Source organism: Schistocerca piceifrons, chromosome 6 (genome assembly GCF_021461385.2).
Source record: "Schistocerca piceifrons isolate TAMUIC-IGC-003096 chromosome 6, iqSchPice1.1, whole genome shotgun sequence".
Classification (NCBI taxonomy): Eukaryota; Metazoa; Arthropoda; class Insecta; order Orthoptera; family Acrididae; genus Schistocerca; species Schistocerca piceifrons.
Window position 1 is genome coordinate 457,004,999 of NC_060143.1, and position 14,831 is coordinate 457,019,829.

General features: G+C 42.6%; 1 protein-coding gene across 1 annotated transcript in view; it reads right to left on the reverse strand.

Moving 5' to 3' along the window:
* Positions 1 to 3,758: 3,758 nt before the first annotated feature.
* LOC124803377 (aminoacylase-1-like) overlaps positions 3,759 to 14,831 on the reverse strand; it is a 103,211-nt gene continuing 92,138 nt past the window's right edge. The window contains exon 7 of the mRNA XM_047264563.1: positions 3,759 to 3,948. Within this exon, the coding sequence (XP_047120519.1) occupies positions 3,759 to 3,948 (190 nt within the window). The remainder of the gene's footprint in view (positions 3,949 to 14,831) is intronic.

A 14,831-nucleotide genomic window follows, 5' to 3' on the forward strand; every position in this document is an offset into this window, starting at 1 on the left:
GTTCACATTGTTCCGTCTGGTTCTCGTTGTTGGCTGTTGGGACATTCCTGCGAGCAACAACGTGTGTGTTCGAGTTGGCGAAGGCTTAGCCACCGTCCGGTGGAGTGTAACTGCATTTGGTTATTTGCAATTGAAGTGCATCAGAGGAATTTTCTGCCCTGTGGCCGTTAACGTTCTGGTTACCTGCCCTGGCCGTTAACGTAAATTCAGGCAGTGTCCTTTCCTCACCATGTTGTCCCTGTCCATCACGGTGTGCAGTTTGACAGCTTAGTGTATGCTTGGTTGTGAGCGTCCATGCATTTTATTTTTTGCACTGAACTCCTGGTTGTGTGCAGGTCGAGTGGGTCCATTGACTGTCTGTTGGTTGGGTTGTCGTCGGATCGAGAATGGTTGGGCCAAGTGCCTGTCTCACCTAAGTGAACGTTGGTATATCAAGTGCTGGCCAACCCCTGAAACTTCTGAGCGCCGTTAGCTGCAATGCCTATTCTTATTTTCTGTTGTGTGTATTTGTATGGCTCATAGCCGATGGTTTTGAATTAAAGTTGAATTTTTTTAGTGGTCTTTTAAGCCATGGGCCTTCAGCCGTTTTGAAATTAAAATTCCTTGCTTGTCAAGTGTTAGATTGTTTGGGCCTTCAGCCTGATTAATATATTGTTTAAAGATAAAGCCTTAGGCCTTCTGCATAATAAAAATTATTTTAGTTGTGTTTCAAGTCATGGGCCTTCAGCCGTTTTAAAATTAAAATTCCCTGCTTCTCAAGTGTTAGATTGTTTGGCACCTTTAGCCTAATTTAAGATAAGGTTTTATTGTTTAAATTTATTTTGCCTTGAGTTTTAAGTCTTGGGACCTTCAGCCATTTTGAAATTAAGGATCTTTGGCTTTCGAGCATCAGGTTGTTTGGGGCCTTCTGCCTAATAGAAGATAAGGCCTTCTGTCTTTTTGTTTAACTTTACCTTGAGTCTTAAATCATCTTACTTACGGATTCGCCGGCCGAAGTGGCCGTGCGGTTAAAGGCGCTGCAGTCTGGAACCGCAAGACCGCTACGGTCGCAGGTTCGAATCCTGCCTCGGGCATGGATGTTTGTGATGTCCTTAGGTTAGTTATGTTTAACTAGTTCTAAGTTCTAGGGGACTAATGACCTCAGCAGTTGAGTCCCATAGTGCTCAGAGCCATTTGAACCTTACGGATTCACACAGGAGTTTGGACGTATTTGTGTATTCGCACCGGAAAAAATTGATCCATGGCCCAGCCAGGCTTATGAATTATTTCAATGCTTGTTGTTTTCTCACACCGCTTTTCCACATTCTAGTTGGTGCTTCACATAATAGCCCCAACATCCAAGAGAATGGGGTCCTGCAGGCTTCTTTATTAAGTTTCCTTCTCTTTTTTAATGGCAACAGGAGCATTTCGAACTAGCCCTGTGAACAGCCTGCTTGCAGATCACGTGCCAACGACTACTACTCAGTTATTTTATACATGCTCAAAGCTGTCCTAAGCGTCAAAACTACCACGTTATTATTCCTAGTAAGGAAGTCCACCTCCCACAACAGGCGCAATTACAGTTCAACTACAGTGTCTTTATTCTGAACTCCAACTTCTCCCTCTGTCGCCTTTTGTCAGGGAGCAATTTCGCGTGCCCGAATGGCGTGTACCCCGACCTCGGTTCTGCCTCAATCTATCCTTTGGACTGAAAGATTCCGTTGATCCCATAGTGTTTTGCCACATACTTCTGGCTGTTCTCGATGCATTTCCAGTTTCATAAGTGGTATACACTGACAGTTCAACTGTCCATGAATGAAACAGTTTTGCATACACACATGCAAAGTGTAGGAAATTACACTCCTTGCCGAAGGTATGCTGTGGCTTCACTGCTAAATTGGTGATCATAAAACAAGCCCTTATCCAGACTCGTTCGTGCACCTGCAAGATGCTTCTAATCTGTGGCGACTACCTGAGCAGCTTCAGGCTGTAGAGCAGTGCTGCCTTCCTCACCTATTAGTCCCAGCTATCCACTATATTCTTTAGGACCTCCATCAAGCGGGACGGCCAGTCGTCTTTGTTTAGACCCCTGGACATGTTGGGATCTCAGGGAATGAAAATTCCAACCACTTGGCCAAGTTGGCTACCAAGATGCTACTTTCGGAAATGAGGGTCCCAGAACTGGACCTTCGGTTGACTCTACACCATCAATCGTTGGAGGTCTGGAAATCAGAATGGTTCGCCCAGGAGTCCCCAAACAAACTAAGGGCAATGAAGAAGACCACACAATGTGGCAGTCTTCTCTTTTACACATCTCACTGGAAATCCACTGTCCTTCGATGGCTAAGCATTGGCCACACTTGGCTAATCCGAAGCCATATTCTCAGACATAAGAAGCACCTTAGTATCGATGTTGAAGCCACCTGTTGGTGGCCCACATACCACTACACTGTCCAAATTTTGCTGCTTTGTGGCAATATCTTAAACTTCTTGACACGCTGCCTCTGACGCTAGCGGACGGTGCCAAAGCCGCTGACCTGGTTTTGTGTTCCACCCGTGAGCGCGATTTGCCTCTGCGAGATGGGACAATTTTGCTTCATTGATCGCATGACGGTTTGGAGGTCACTGCTCGCTTTCTGTGGCCAGGGCTCCCATGTTGGCCCTTGCTCGGCTGTCTGGCCTGGCCCCTCTGCTTACCACCATTTTATTCTCCTTGTTCTCTTTAGTTTGCCATTTTTAATGTTTTATCTTTCGTAAACTTTCATTATCTTGTCTGTGTTGTTTGTTTCCTTCGTGTAACAGATAGTGAGATGGTGCTGGTGTGATGCAAAGGTTGCGTCACCCACAGCAAACATTGCTCCAGGGATTTCCAACTGTATTCTGGCAGAGCGGCTCTCCAACTTATTCCTCTCACTCCCCTCCTACTTCTGCTTGATTTTTTTGTCTGTCTTACTGTATCTTCCTTACAATCGAGTTTCCCAGGATTTCCTTTCCCAGCACTTGCTTTCTCAGGTTTTGCTTTTTGTATCCTCCTTCTGAAGTTTATTTGTGGTTCGATACACATAAAATGAAGGAACTGATGTCCTCGATGTTACGTCCCTTTAACTCCAACAACCAACCAACTAATCCTTGTTCCCATAAAGGCATTCTTGACTAACATCAATTCACCACGTCCTGTTTCAAAAGTAATGACCATTGCAGCATGTATTTAAAGTAAACCTGATTTCCATCCTCTTAGTGTCTTGTGCGATTGGCTTGAAATTTGAACAGATATCATCTTTCAGATATCGAGTCATGAATACCAACTTTCGATTGCTGCACAACTCGTTTCTGGTGTTGCGATTTTTTTCAGTATATATCAGAAGTCATCTGCACTTCTTCTGAAAAATAGCTTAAAGGAGCATAGAAACTCAACCACATAATACACATAAACTTGATTTATTTCACCCCAGTAAAAGAACAAGGTATTTTTGTTCTCTGAACACTTTCTATTTTCCACACCAGTGGTGTGTCTTCAGTTATATACTGTGTATTCCAACGTTTATTTGTGGTTTGTCATAGGCGAACCTTACAAAAGCTCTTCTGTGAAATGTGATGTCTGTGCTTGGGGACTTCGAAGAAGTCCTAAAGTTTTTGGCTGTTACTTTGTGAAATTAAATGCTGTGTATAGTGTGAATGTTGCCCATAATGTCTTAATCGAATATGGGTACGGAAGGGTTGGTGGTTTCAACCACGAGCGGCGCCCAGCTAAGCGGGTAAGTGTCGGCCCCTGGAGACCTCTACAGGACGTTGGCGACCTCCTGGAGCACACCCTGGAAGATGTCGATGCCACGCAGCAGGGAGGCCGCTGCAATGTACTCGTCTATTCCGTGCGGAAGTAGTGGAGTGTTGTTTATCGGCATGAATCCCAGCGCAGGAATTCCAGCCTGTAACACAAAGAGGGCTGCAGCACATGATTCAGTTTCTGTTCTATTTAAAAAAATATCTAATGTGGCCAAAGAAATTAGAGCACTACAAGACCATAAATTATGTAGCAGCTTCCAGGAAAATAAAATCAATTTCTTTCATCAGTATGTTAGGGAGTTGACAAACAAGACAGACTAACTTATTGTATGCCTAGAAAATGCGGAAATTTCTGAAGGGATAGCTGTCCTGTGCCTCTGAACACCATGTAACCACACGGAGAGGTAAGTTAAATGTCAGGGATTACAGACGTGCTAACACTGCGAAAGGAGGAATTGCAACACATGTAAAAGTTGGTCACAAAGTGAAAAATAATGAAACACAAAGTTTTTGTGTTGATCAGAACCTAGAAGCATGTGCTTGTGACTTGTTAGTGCAGAATACTTCTCTAATAATTGCAACTGTCTACAGATCCCCTATAGAAAACTTTCACCTCTGTATGAGAAATGTAGATGCATTACTGAGCTACCTGTCAGACAGGAAGAAACGGTTACTAGTTTGTGGTGGTTTCAATGTAAATTTCTTAAAAGATACTGACAGGAAAAATTAAGTAGAATTACTATTTGAGTGTTCTAATATAATTTCAGTAGTCAATTTTCCACTCGTTTGCAGCACAATAGTGGGACATTGACAGATAGCATTTTTATGCACAGTGCTTAGGCCGAAACAATTAATGTGCACCCAATTGCTAAATTATCTAAGTGATCAATTAAAGAAAGACGTTTAAGCCATGGATAATCGTCAAAAGAGAGAGACAGGACAGTCAGTCAGCGCACAAAATTCCATAATACTTAAACTAAATGGCAATGTCATAACTGATGATTCATAAGCTGCAAGTACTTTTAACAAACACTTTCGAAACATAGTACCAAATATAGTATTGAATGGTTCAGTTGAAGATGCAAGAGAATATATTAGAATGGTCATGCAACAAAACTTTAAGCAACTAGAAGTAGCATCATCATCCTCCACTAAAATTAATATAATCGTAAAATTTCTGAAAACGAAAGCTTTTGTGAGGCAGGAGGAATTTCAAACAAAATTTACAAAAGTTTGTCCAACTTAGTAAGCAATGTCCTTAGTGATGAGAGCAGTGCATGAATGGCACAGGGAATTTTTCCAGGCAGGTTAAAATCTGCAATTATTAAACCACTTCAGAAGAAAAATGAGAAGACAGACTTAAACAGTTATCATCCTATTACTTTACTGACTTCTTTCTTCAAGTTGTTAGAAAAAAATAATGTTTTCGAGAATAGTTGCTCACTTAAGTGGGAACAATTTAAGTAGTACACCAAAGTTTGGATTCCAGAAAGTATGCTTAGCTGGTAATTCTATTTAAGCAGTACATTCACTCATCAGATAGTGCAAGCCTTAAATAATACTATATCACCAGTTGGTATTTTTTATTATGTCTCCAAGGCCTTCGAGCGTACAGATCTTGATGCTCTCTTAGAAAAACTCACGTTTTACGAAACTGATGTCTTTACAAACAGATGATTTGAATCATACTCGACAAACAGAATACAAATAATTGTGCTCAATAATTAATACAGTGACATAAAAGTAGAAAACTTTAGTGACTGGGGTAAAAAAAAAAATCACAATGGGAGTTCCACAAGATTCAATTTTGGGTCCACTGCTATTAATTATGTATGTGACCTTCCATTTAACATTCAACAAGCGAAACTGGTAATTTTTGCAGATGATAGTAGTCTTATAATCCCATTAGAGAGAAAGCAACAAAAGAGTTAGTAAATGATATTTCCCAAAGTATTATTACATGGTTGTCTCAAATTGGATTCTGCCTAAATTATGAAAACAACACACTACGTTCAGTTCTGTGTAATAAAGAGAATCACACCAGTTGATGCAGCACATGAGCAGGAGTCAGTAGCTATGGTAGAATGCTCCAAATTTTTGAGAGTACATATTGATGAAAATTTGAGCTGGAAGAAGCATATTACTGAGCTTCTCAAACAGTTAAGTTCATTTACATTTACTCGTCATATGACTGCTAATCTTCGAAACAAACGTATGTAACTTCCGACATGTTTTGTACATTTCCACACAATAATCTCGTACAGAATACTTTTTTTGGTAACTTATCAAACAGAAAGAAAGTATTGACTGCACAAAGGCGAGCAGTAAGAATAATATGTGGCATTCACTCACAGATGTCATGTGATGCCGCAATACATATTTCGCCTAATGAAATTCATGACAAATAATTCCTCATAATTTCAGAAGAACAGTGATGTACATACCTATAACACTTCAGGCGAAAATGAATCTCATTTATCACTGTTAAAGCTGTCAGTGGCTCAGAGAGGAGTTCACTACGCAGCAATAAAACTTTTTGATCATTTGTCCAACAACTTAAAATGTCTGACAGGTGGCGACGCAAGTTTTAAATCTAATTCAAAATCCTCTCTCCTGGACAACTCATTCTAAAAGATATTTTCAAGTGTAGTTGCATAAGTATCAATAAAATGATGTGTTCATTAATGTTAACGGTTATTATGTACACATATCCTGTAAACTGAACTTCTCAGTACTTCATGAAACTCAGTGAAGTTCCTGTTTTATGCCCAGTATTAGTACGAGTTACGTTCGATACGTAGTGCAACAAATTTGTTTTCTCGGATAGTTTCGATTGAAAACATGCGGATTTTGTTCTGGGACATTGTGGAACATTCGCACTTCAGCGCCTGTAGTTTCATGAAGCTCCGATGGTTGGCGGCACTGTACATAGCCTCCAGAATGGCGTCCGTAATGAAGGTGCGCTCTAAGCAGAGCGCTCTCATTGGGTTTCTTTTGATGGAAAAACAGAACATCGCAGGTATTCATAGGCGCTTGTAGAATGTCTACGGAGACCTGGCAGTGAGCAAAAGCAAGCTGAGTCGTTGGACGAGGGGTCTGTCTTCACTGCAATGAGATCGCACAAACCTTTTCGATCTCTTGCATGCCGAACGTCCGTAAATAACTGTGACCGCTGCAATGTTGGAATGTGAGGACACTCTCATTCGAGGTGATCTACAGAACACGATGAAACATCACGTTGCTTCACTTGACGTCTCTGTTGGTGATGCTGACTCACTTGTCCGCAAGTTGGGATACTTAAAGGTGTGTGTCCGTTGGACTCTTAGCCCCATAACTGAAGATCATAAAGAGGAACGAAGGACCATCTCAGCGGAACTGCTTGCGCGATACGAGGCTGATGAGGAGTTTATTGATGTAGCAAGGCGTTGGCTCCACCGTCGATTAGGAGAATGGTGCTATGCAAGCATACAGGCAACCACAGTATGGTTGCGCAAGTCCATCGCATTGAATGGAGATTGTGTGGAAAAATAGGGTGTTGTAGCCAAAAGATTGGGGAGTAAAGTATTGTATTGGAATCCTGAAAAAAAGAAAGGAATTTGCTTCCATAAAAGAGATATGTTGCTGTCGTACGTTGCACAAAATATGGTTCCCCTTCTCTTATTTTATGTTCTTAGTGAGAATAATCAATGTTATCGTATTATTCCATGGGCCTAAATTTTTCATGTAATAGGATATATGTTGATAATGGTGAAGTATCACGAAACATGTACGGGTGAAAAAAAAAAAGGCAGAATCATTTCACAACTGTTTAGCGCTTCCATAGATGTCCTTGAAGTCAAATAAATGAGTCATGGAGCAAAACTGAGTGGTAAACTGCATTATCATTGCTACGAAAATGATATGGTCATGAATGGAACATCGTCATCTAGTGGCATGGTAGGCAGAGAAAGGCAGTTGTTTTCTAAATTCGAGGATATAGGACAGAGTAAACGTTCTAATCAAAGGTGGGCAGATGACACCAGAAAACATGAAAGATCAACAGTGTTTTCTAGATTCCAAGAGAGTTGATGGCCTAGTAAAAGGTGGATAGATGACAACATGAACATGGGCAATTACAAATGAAAACAATCCAATACTAAGTTCAGAGAAGGCTTTTGACCAGCAGGAGATCTTTTTTTGGGCTTTTTCTTTGTGACGCCGTTGTTTTTCTCAAAGTTTCACACTCGAACGCTGCCAAAATTCACGTGCTCGTAACAACGCCCAATGACTGTCACAGATTAAGTGACGCATTACAGTTACTAATTAAAAAATTTCCATCGACACATCCGGTTCGATTCTGGCCATTGTTGCCACCGTAAACTGAGCTTAATACAGGTGGTCATCATCGCTTTGATCAGTAAAAAGATTTCAATTTGTACCAACTCCTCCACCAGTAAAATGAGCTCTGTAGCAACATAAATTTCAAGGCTCGGTAACTTGGATTGGAAACTGTACACTGCTAAAATACAACGCACTGTACCTGTTGATCTCCTGCAATCTGCACAGAAATTTGCTCCAGAAAAGGGTATCAGTTCACAACTATGTAGGTTAAGAGTCACACAAAAATACATAAAGCTTCCAAGGAAACAAACACATGTTAATTTCATCCTTCCAACTCCAGCTATGCATCATTTCCACGATCTAATACGAGACCCCTGACTATAAATCGAATTCACGAAGGGGAAAAGCACTTGTAAACTCTTGTGAACATTATTAAATGGAGAATAACTTTTTAGGTAGTTGCTAACGTTCTACCTCAGCAATGTATAACGTTGTCTAACAGTATCGCTGCCCAAAAGATCTCCAATTCGTCTCTGACATCTAGGTTGGTTTCCAACCGTCTCTCAGATTTCGTGAGTTCCAAACAGCTTCCGAAATTGTGTCAGCGTTACGACTTAGTCCTACCAAGCGCTCCTCTGGACTTTGTTAATTCCTAGGTTCTCGCAGCGCTACTTCCAAATTAATCGTACCGGGTGAATACCTTATGTAATCGAAAAATATGAAAGCTGTAATGCAATCTAGCAAATTCAGAACCCAACATTCGGCAGGCACTGTCCGTTGTGCATACGGTTCACTTTAATTGAGAGTTTGAGAAAACCAATCAACTAGTTCCCCGCCATACAGCGAGCGTACGTAGTCCAGGAGTCTAGAACAGCATATGTGCCTTTCCTTTGCTAATAGACAGATGCACCTAGCGAAGGGACGCCAGACTGTAAGGTAAAACAGACGAAATTTTAATCGCACTCAAACGTCCTAATGGAAGGAGGATAGATGGCATTACTGGACAGCGAAGAATCTACGTGGATCCATAAAGCTGAACATCGCAATGAATAGAAGACTCAAAAACAAAACCTTCTTCAGAAGTAGACATTAAATGTCTGATGATCTGGAAGAGTGGTAATCCAAGAACGGATATCGTAATCGTTCTTCTTATTAACGCTGACAGGAAGAGAAGTTTTGTAATGTCGTTGGTAATTAAAAAGGAGAGGATTGATCTCTTTCTTTTTATTCTGTTACTGATACAGTCACTAGAACATTTCACAACGTAACCAGTTCAATCTCTCAATTATTATTTTCAGATAATATAAGAAGAAGACTGACTCAAAATTACAGCTTTACGATAAGAGATTCGAATTGACAAACAGTAAAAAAGTATTCAAAAGGAAGGAGGAAACGAAATGAAACTTCACATGCTCAAAGGGTATATGATGTTTGTTCAGTGACTATAAAATCGAGTCAAATTTGAAACGAAATTGGCAGCATGTTTCACCCTCTCTGGTCTACATGCACGCATTTATTCGGTTGGGAAGCGTAACAAAATATTTTTATCTCCTGCTGAGGCTAGGTGGCGCACAACTGCATATGGGAACATAAGAGGATGTACGATGTCCAGAGCCTCTGGCGTCAGAATTCCCTCAATCACTACCACTAACGATATGAAGCCATACTCAGTGGCTCCCAAAAGCGTGCCTCTCCAAAACACTGGAGAAATGGGAACTCTACGGAGGACGCCACCATGTTCGCCGAATAAGGTCATCCGGAGTGGAACAGAACAGCAGCTCATTGATGAACACAGTGCAAAGCCAGTCATCAGCTGTCCCTCCTCCCTGGTGACGGTAGTACTGTAAACGCATCCATTTGTATTGTGGTGTTATCTCCAGACTATGCAAGGGAGTATATCAGTTGGAATACTCTGTTGAAGAATCACAAGAAGAGGTCGATCACTCGAAAATGAAATGAGCGTGTGGTAAAGGCTGGGAGATAGGGGAAGATTCTATCGTGGTTAGGTAGAGATCCCGAAATCAGATGTGCGATTGTAAGGCGTACCCAGGGGTAGATATAGAAACAGCTCACAATTTAGTAATGATTTTGAGTAAGCTGAAATTTAATAGACTAGTCAAGAACAATCGCCCCGCGCGGGGAAGCCGCGCGGTCTATGGGCGTCTTGTCACGGTCCGCCCCCCCCCCCCCAACCCTTCAGAAGTCCGAATCCCCTTCCCTCGGGCATGGGTGTGTGTGTTGTCCTTATCGTAAGTTAGTTTAAGTTAGATTAAGTAGTTCGTAAGCTTAGGGACCGATGACCTCAGCGGTTTGGTCCCATAAGACCTTACCACAAATTTCCAAAAGAAGAATCAATGCGCAATGAAGTGGGATACGGAAAAACGGCTAAGGACTGAAGAGATACACTTAATGTTCTATGAGGCTATAACCATTGCCACAATGAGTAGTTCAGCAGGCATTTCAGTTGAGTTGGAATGAAAATCTCTAAAAAGAGTAATCACAGACATTGAAAATGACAACACAGGTGCAACTATGGTAAGTGCGAAGAAGCAATGGGTAACAGATGAAATACAGGATGTAACAAAAAGAACTATCCTATCTTTAAAAAATCATAACTAATATGTATTTGAGGTATGTGCGTGAACAACGTAGTGTTGGAAAGAGGAAACTCCCGAGTTTTACATCATTCCCGCTGGTAGCAGCAATGTACGGCAACTTCAGTTGTAGTAAAAATGGTGTCGGGACAACAGAAGACATTTGGAGGCATTTTGACTATTTTTTGACAGTGACTGTCTCAAGAAATATGTAAAGCGTTTCGTGTTCCACGTTTTGCGCAGTGCGGGTCAGTAATAACTGTTCAGTGTGACTTTCGTACTAGGTATGGTGTGCATTTTCCTACAGCACAGAGCATTAGACGATGGCATGAACAATTCGGAGAATTAGTTTGTCTGGGTAAAGGTACACTACTGGTCATTAAAATTGCTACACCAAGAAAAAATGCAGATAGAAAACGGGTATGCGTTGAACAAATATATTGTACTAGAACTGACATGTGATTACATTTTCACGCAATTTGGGTGCATAGATCCTGACAAATAAGTACCCAGAACAACTACCTCTGGCCGTAATAACGGCCTTTATACGCTTGGGCATTGAGTCAAACAGAGCTTGGATGGAGCGTACAGGTACAGCTGCCCATGCAGCTTCAACACGACACCACAGTTCATCAAGAGTAGTGACTGGCGTATTGTGACGAGCCAGTTGCTCGGCCACTATTGACCAGACGTTTTCAGTTGGTGAGAGATCTGGAGAATGTGCTGGCCAGGGCAGCAGTCGAACATTTTCTGTATCCAGAAAGGCCCGTACAGGACCTGCAACATGCGATCGTGCATTATCCTGCTGAAATGTAGGGTTTCGCAGGGATCGAATGGAGGGTAGAGTCACGGGTCGTAACACATCTGAAATGTAACGACCACTGTTCAAAGAGCCGTCAGTGCGAACAAGAGGTGACCGAGACGTGTAACCAATGGCACCCCATACCATCACGCCGGGTGATACGCCAGTACGGCGATAACGAGTACACGCTTCCAATGTGCGTTCACCGCGATGTCGCCAAACACGATTGCGACCATCATGATGCTGTAAACAGAACCTGGATTCATCCGAAACAATGACGTTTTGCGAATCGTGCACCCAGGTTCGTCGTTGAGTACACCATCGCAGGCGCTCCTGTCTGTGATGCAGCGTCAAGGGTAACCACAGCCACGGTCTCCAAGCTGATAGTCCCTGCTGCTGCAAACGTCGTCGAACTGTGCATATGGTTGTTGTCTTGCAAACGTCCACATCTGTTGACCCAGGGATGGAGACGTGGCTGCACGATCCGTTATAGCCATGCGGATAAGATGCCTGTCATCTCGACTGCTAGTGATTCGTGGCCGTTGGGATCCAGTACGGTTTTGCGTATTACCCTCCTGAACCCACCGATTCCATATCTCGACCAACGCGAGCAGCAATGTCGCGATACGATAAACCGCAACCGCGATAGGCTATAATCCGATCTTTATCCAAGTCGGAAACGTGATGGTACGCATTTCTCCTTTTTGCTCGAGGCATCACAACAACATTTCACCAGTCAACGCCGGTCAACTGCTGTTTGTGTATGAGAAATCGGTTGGAAACTTTCCTCATGTCAGCACGTTGTAGGTGTCGCCACCGGCGCCAACCTTGTGTGAATACTCCGAAAAGCTAATCATTTGGATATCACAGCATCTTCTTTCTGTCGATTAAATTTAGCCTCTGTAGCACGTGGTCTTCGTGGTGTAGAAATTTTAATGGCCTGTAGTGTATATCGCCGGGCCGTCTGCGAGTGTCTGACACAGATGTCGAACGCATCCGCCATAGTTTCACAAGGAGTCTGCAGAAACCCGTTCGCCGTGCAGCTGGACAGCTCAACAGGCCGCCGATGTCCGTCTGGCGTGAGTTGAGTCGATGTTTTCACATGAAACCACAGAAAATTCAGGAACTGGAAGCTCTTTGCGAAGGTGACAAACAACAACGTGTGGAGTTCTGTAATTTCGTTCTCGGAAAGATAGAGGATGACAGCATTCTTCCACGCTTCGTGTTTAGTAACGAGGCAACATTCCATTTCAATGGAAAAGGGAACCGTCATAATGTGAGAATATGGGTTACGGCAAAACCACTTGAAGTTGTACAACATGAGAAGGACCCTCCAACATTTAATGTGTTTCGTGCAGTTTCACAGGTAAAGGTGTATGGTCCATTTTTCTTTGCCGAGAATACTGTTACAGGAAGTACATATCTCGATATGCTTGAGAACATTCTTTTCACACAATTGGAGACTGATTCGAACGACTTCATTTACCAAAAGGATGGGGCACCGCCATACTGGCATCTGGAAGTGCGAGAAGTTTTAAATCGAAGGATTTACTGAACGATGAATTGGTTGCACTACGAGGTGCATTCATGTTCTAAGGCCTTCAATTTTTTTTCTGATTAACTACTCACCCGGAATCGATGAAACTGGCGTTACTTCTCGACGTAATCGCCCTGCAGACGTACACATTTTTCACAACGCTGACGCCATGATTCCATGGCAGCGGCGAAGTCTTCTTTAGGAGTCTGCTTTGACCACTGGAAAATCGCTGAGGCAATAGCAGCACGGCTGGTGAATGTGCGGCCACGTAGAGTGTCTTTCATTGTTGGAAAAAGCCGAAAGTCAGTAGGAGCCAGGTCAGGTGAGTAGGGAGCATGAGGAATCACATCAAAGTTGTTATCACGAAGAAACTGTTGCGTAACGTTAGCTCGATGTGCGGGTGCGTTGTCTTGGTGAAACAGCACACGCACAGCCCTTCCCGGACGTTTTTGTTGCAGTACAGGAAGGAATTTGTTCTTCAAAACATCTTCGTAGGATGAACCTGTTAACGTAATGCCCTTTGGAACGCAATGGGTAAGGATTACGCCCTGTCTGTCCCAGAACATGGACACCATAATTTTTTCAGCACTGGAGGTTACCTGACTTTTCTTGGTGGTGGTGAATCTGTGTGCTTCCATTGAGCTGACTGGCGCTTTGTTTCTGGATTGAAAAATGGCATCCACGTCTCATCCATTGACACAACCGACGAAAAGAAAGTCCCATTCATGCTGTCGTTGCGCGTCAACATTGCTTGGAAACATGCCACACGGGCAGCCATGTGGTCGTCCGTCAGCATTCGTGGCACCCACCTGGATGACACTTTTCGTATTTTTCAGGTCGTCATGCAGGATTGTGTGCACAGAACCCACAGAAATGTCAACTCTGGAGGCGATCTGTTCAACAGTCATTCGGCGATCCCCCAAAACAATTCTCTCCACTTTCTCGATCATGTCGTCAGACCGGCTTGTGCGAGCCCGAGGTTGTTTCAGTTTGTTGTCACACGATGTTCTACCTTCATTAAACTATCGCACCCACGAACGCACTTTCGACACATCCATAACTCCATCACCACATATCTCCTTCAACTGTCGATGAATTTCAATTGGTTTCACACCACGCAAATTCAGAAAACGAATGATTGCACGCTGTTCAAGTAAGGAAAACGTCGCCATTTTAAGTATTTAAAACAGTTCTCATTCTCGCCGCTGGCGGTAAAATTCCATCTGCCATACGATGCTGCCATCTCTCGGACGTATTGACAATGAACGCGGTCTCATTTTAAAACAATGTGCATGTTTCTATCTCTTTCCAGTCCGGAGAAAAAAAATCAGAGGCCTTAGAACTTGAATGCACCTCGTAGACCAAATGATTCAGACTTACATTACTGGCCTCAAAGGTCACCGGACCTGACTGTATGTGATTATTTCTTGCGGGGGCTTACAAAAGGCTCTCTTTATGTGCGTCCATTACCAACAACAATGAATGAACTGAGACATCGCATAACAGCAGCTGTGGAAGCTGTAACTCAAGAAATTCTCGCTGCAGTGTGGGAAAAAATTGAATACCTAGTTGACATATGACGTGGATCTCAAGGGGGCACATTGAAATTCTATGAAAAGGTATGAAAAATTTTTTTTTAGTTTCCCGTTCATCAAAAAACAAAAATCATTGTATATATTTATTAGTTTCAGAAATACGGACGTGCCAAATCGGACGATTCTTTTTTATACACCCTGTACTTCAGTTGATCTACGAAAGAAGAAAGTACGAAAATGTTCGGGGAAATTCAGGAACATGGAAATACAAGTCAGTTAGG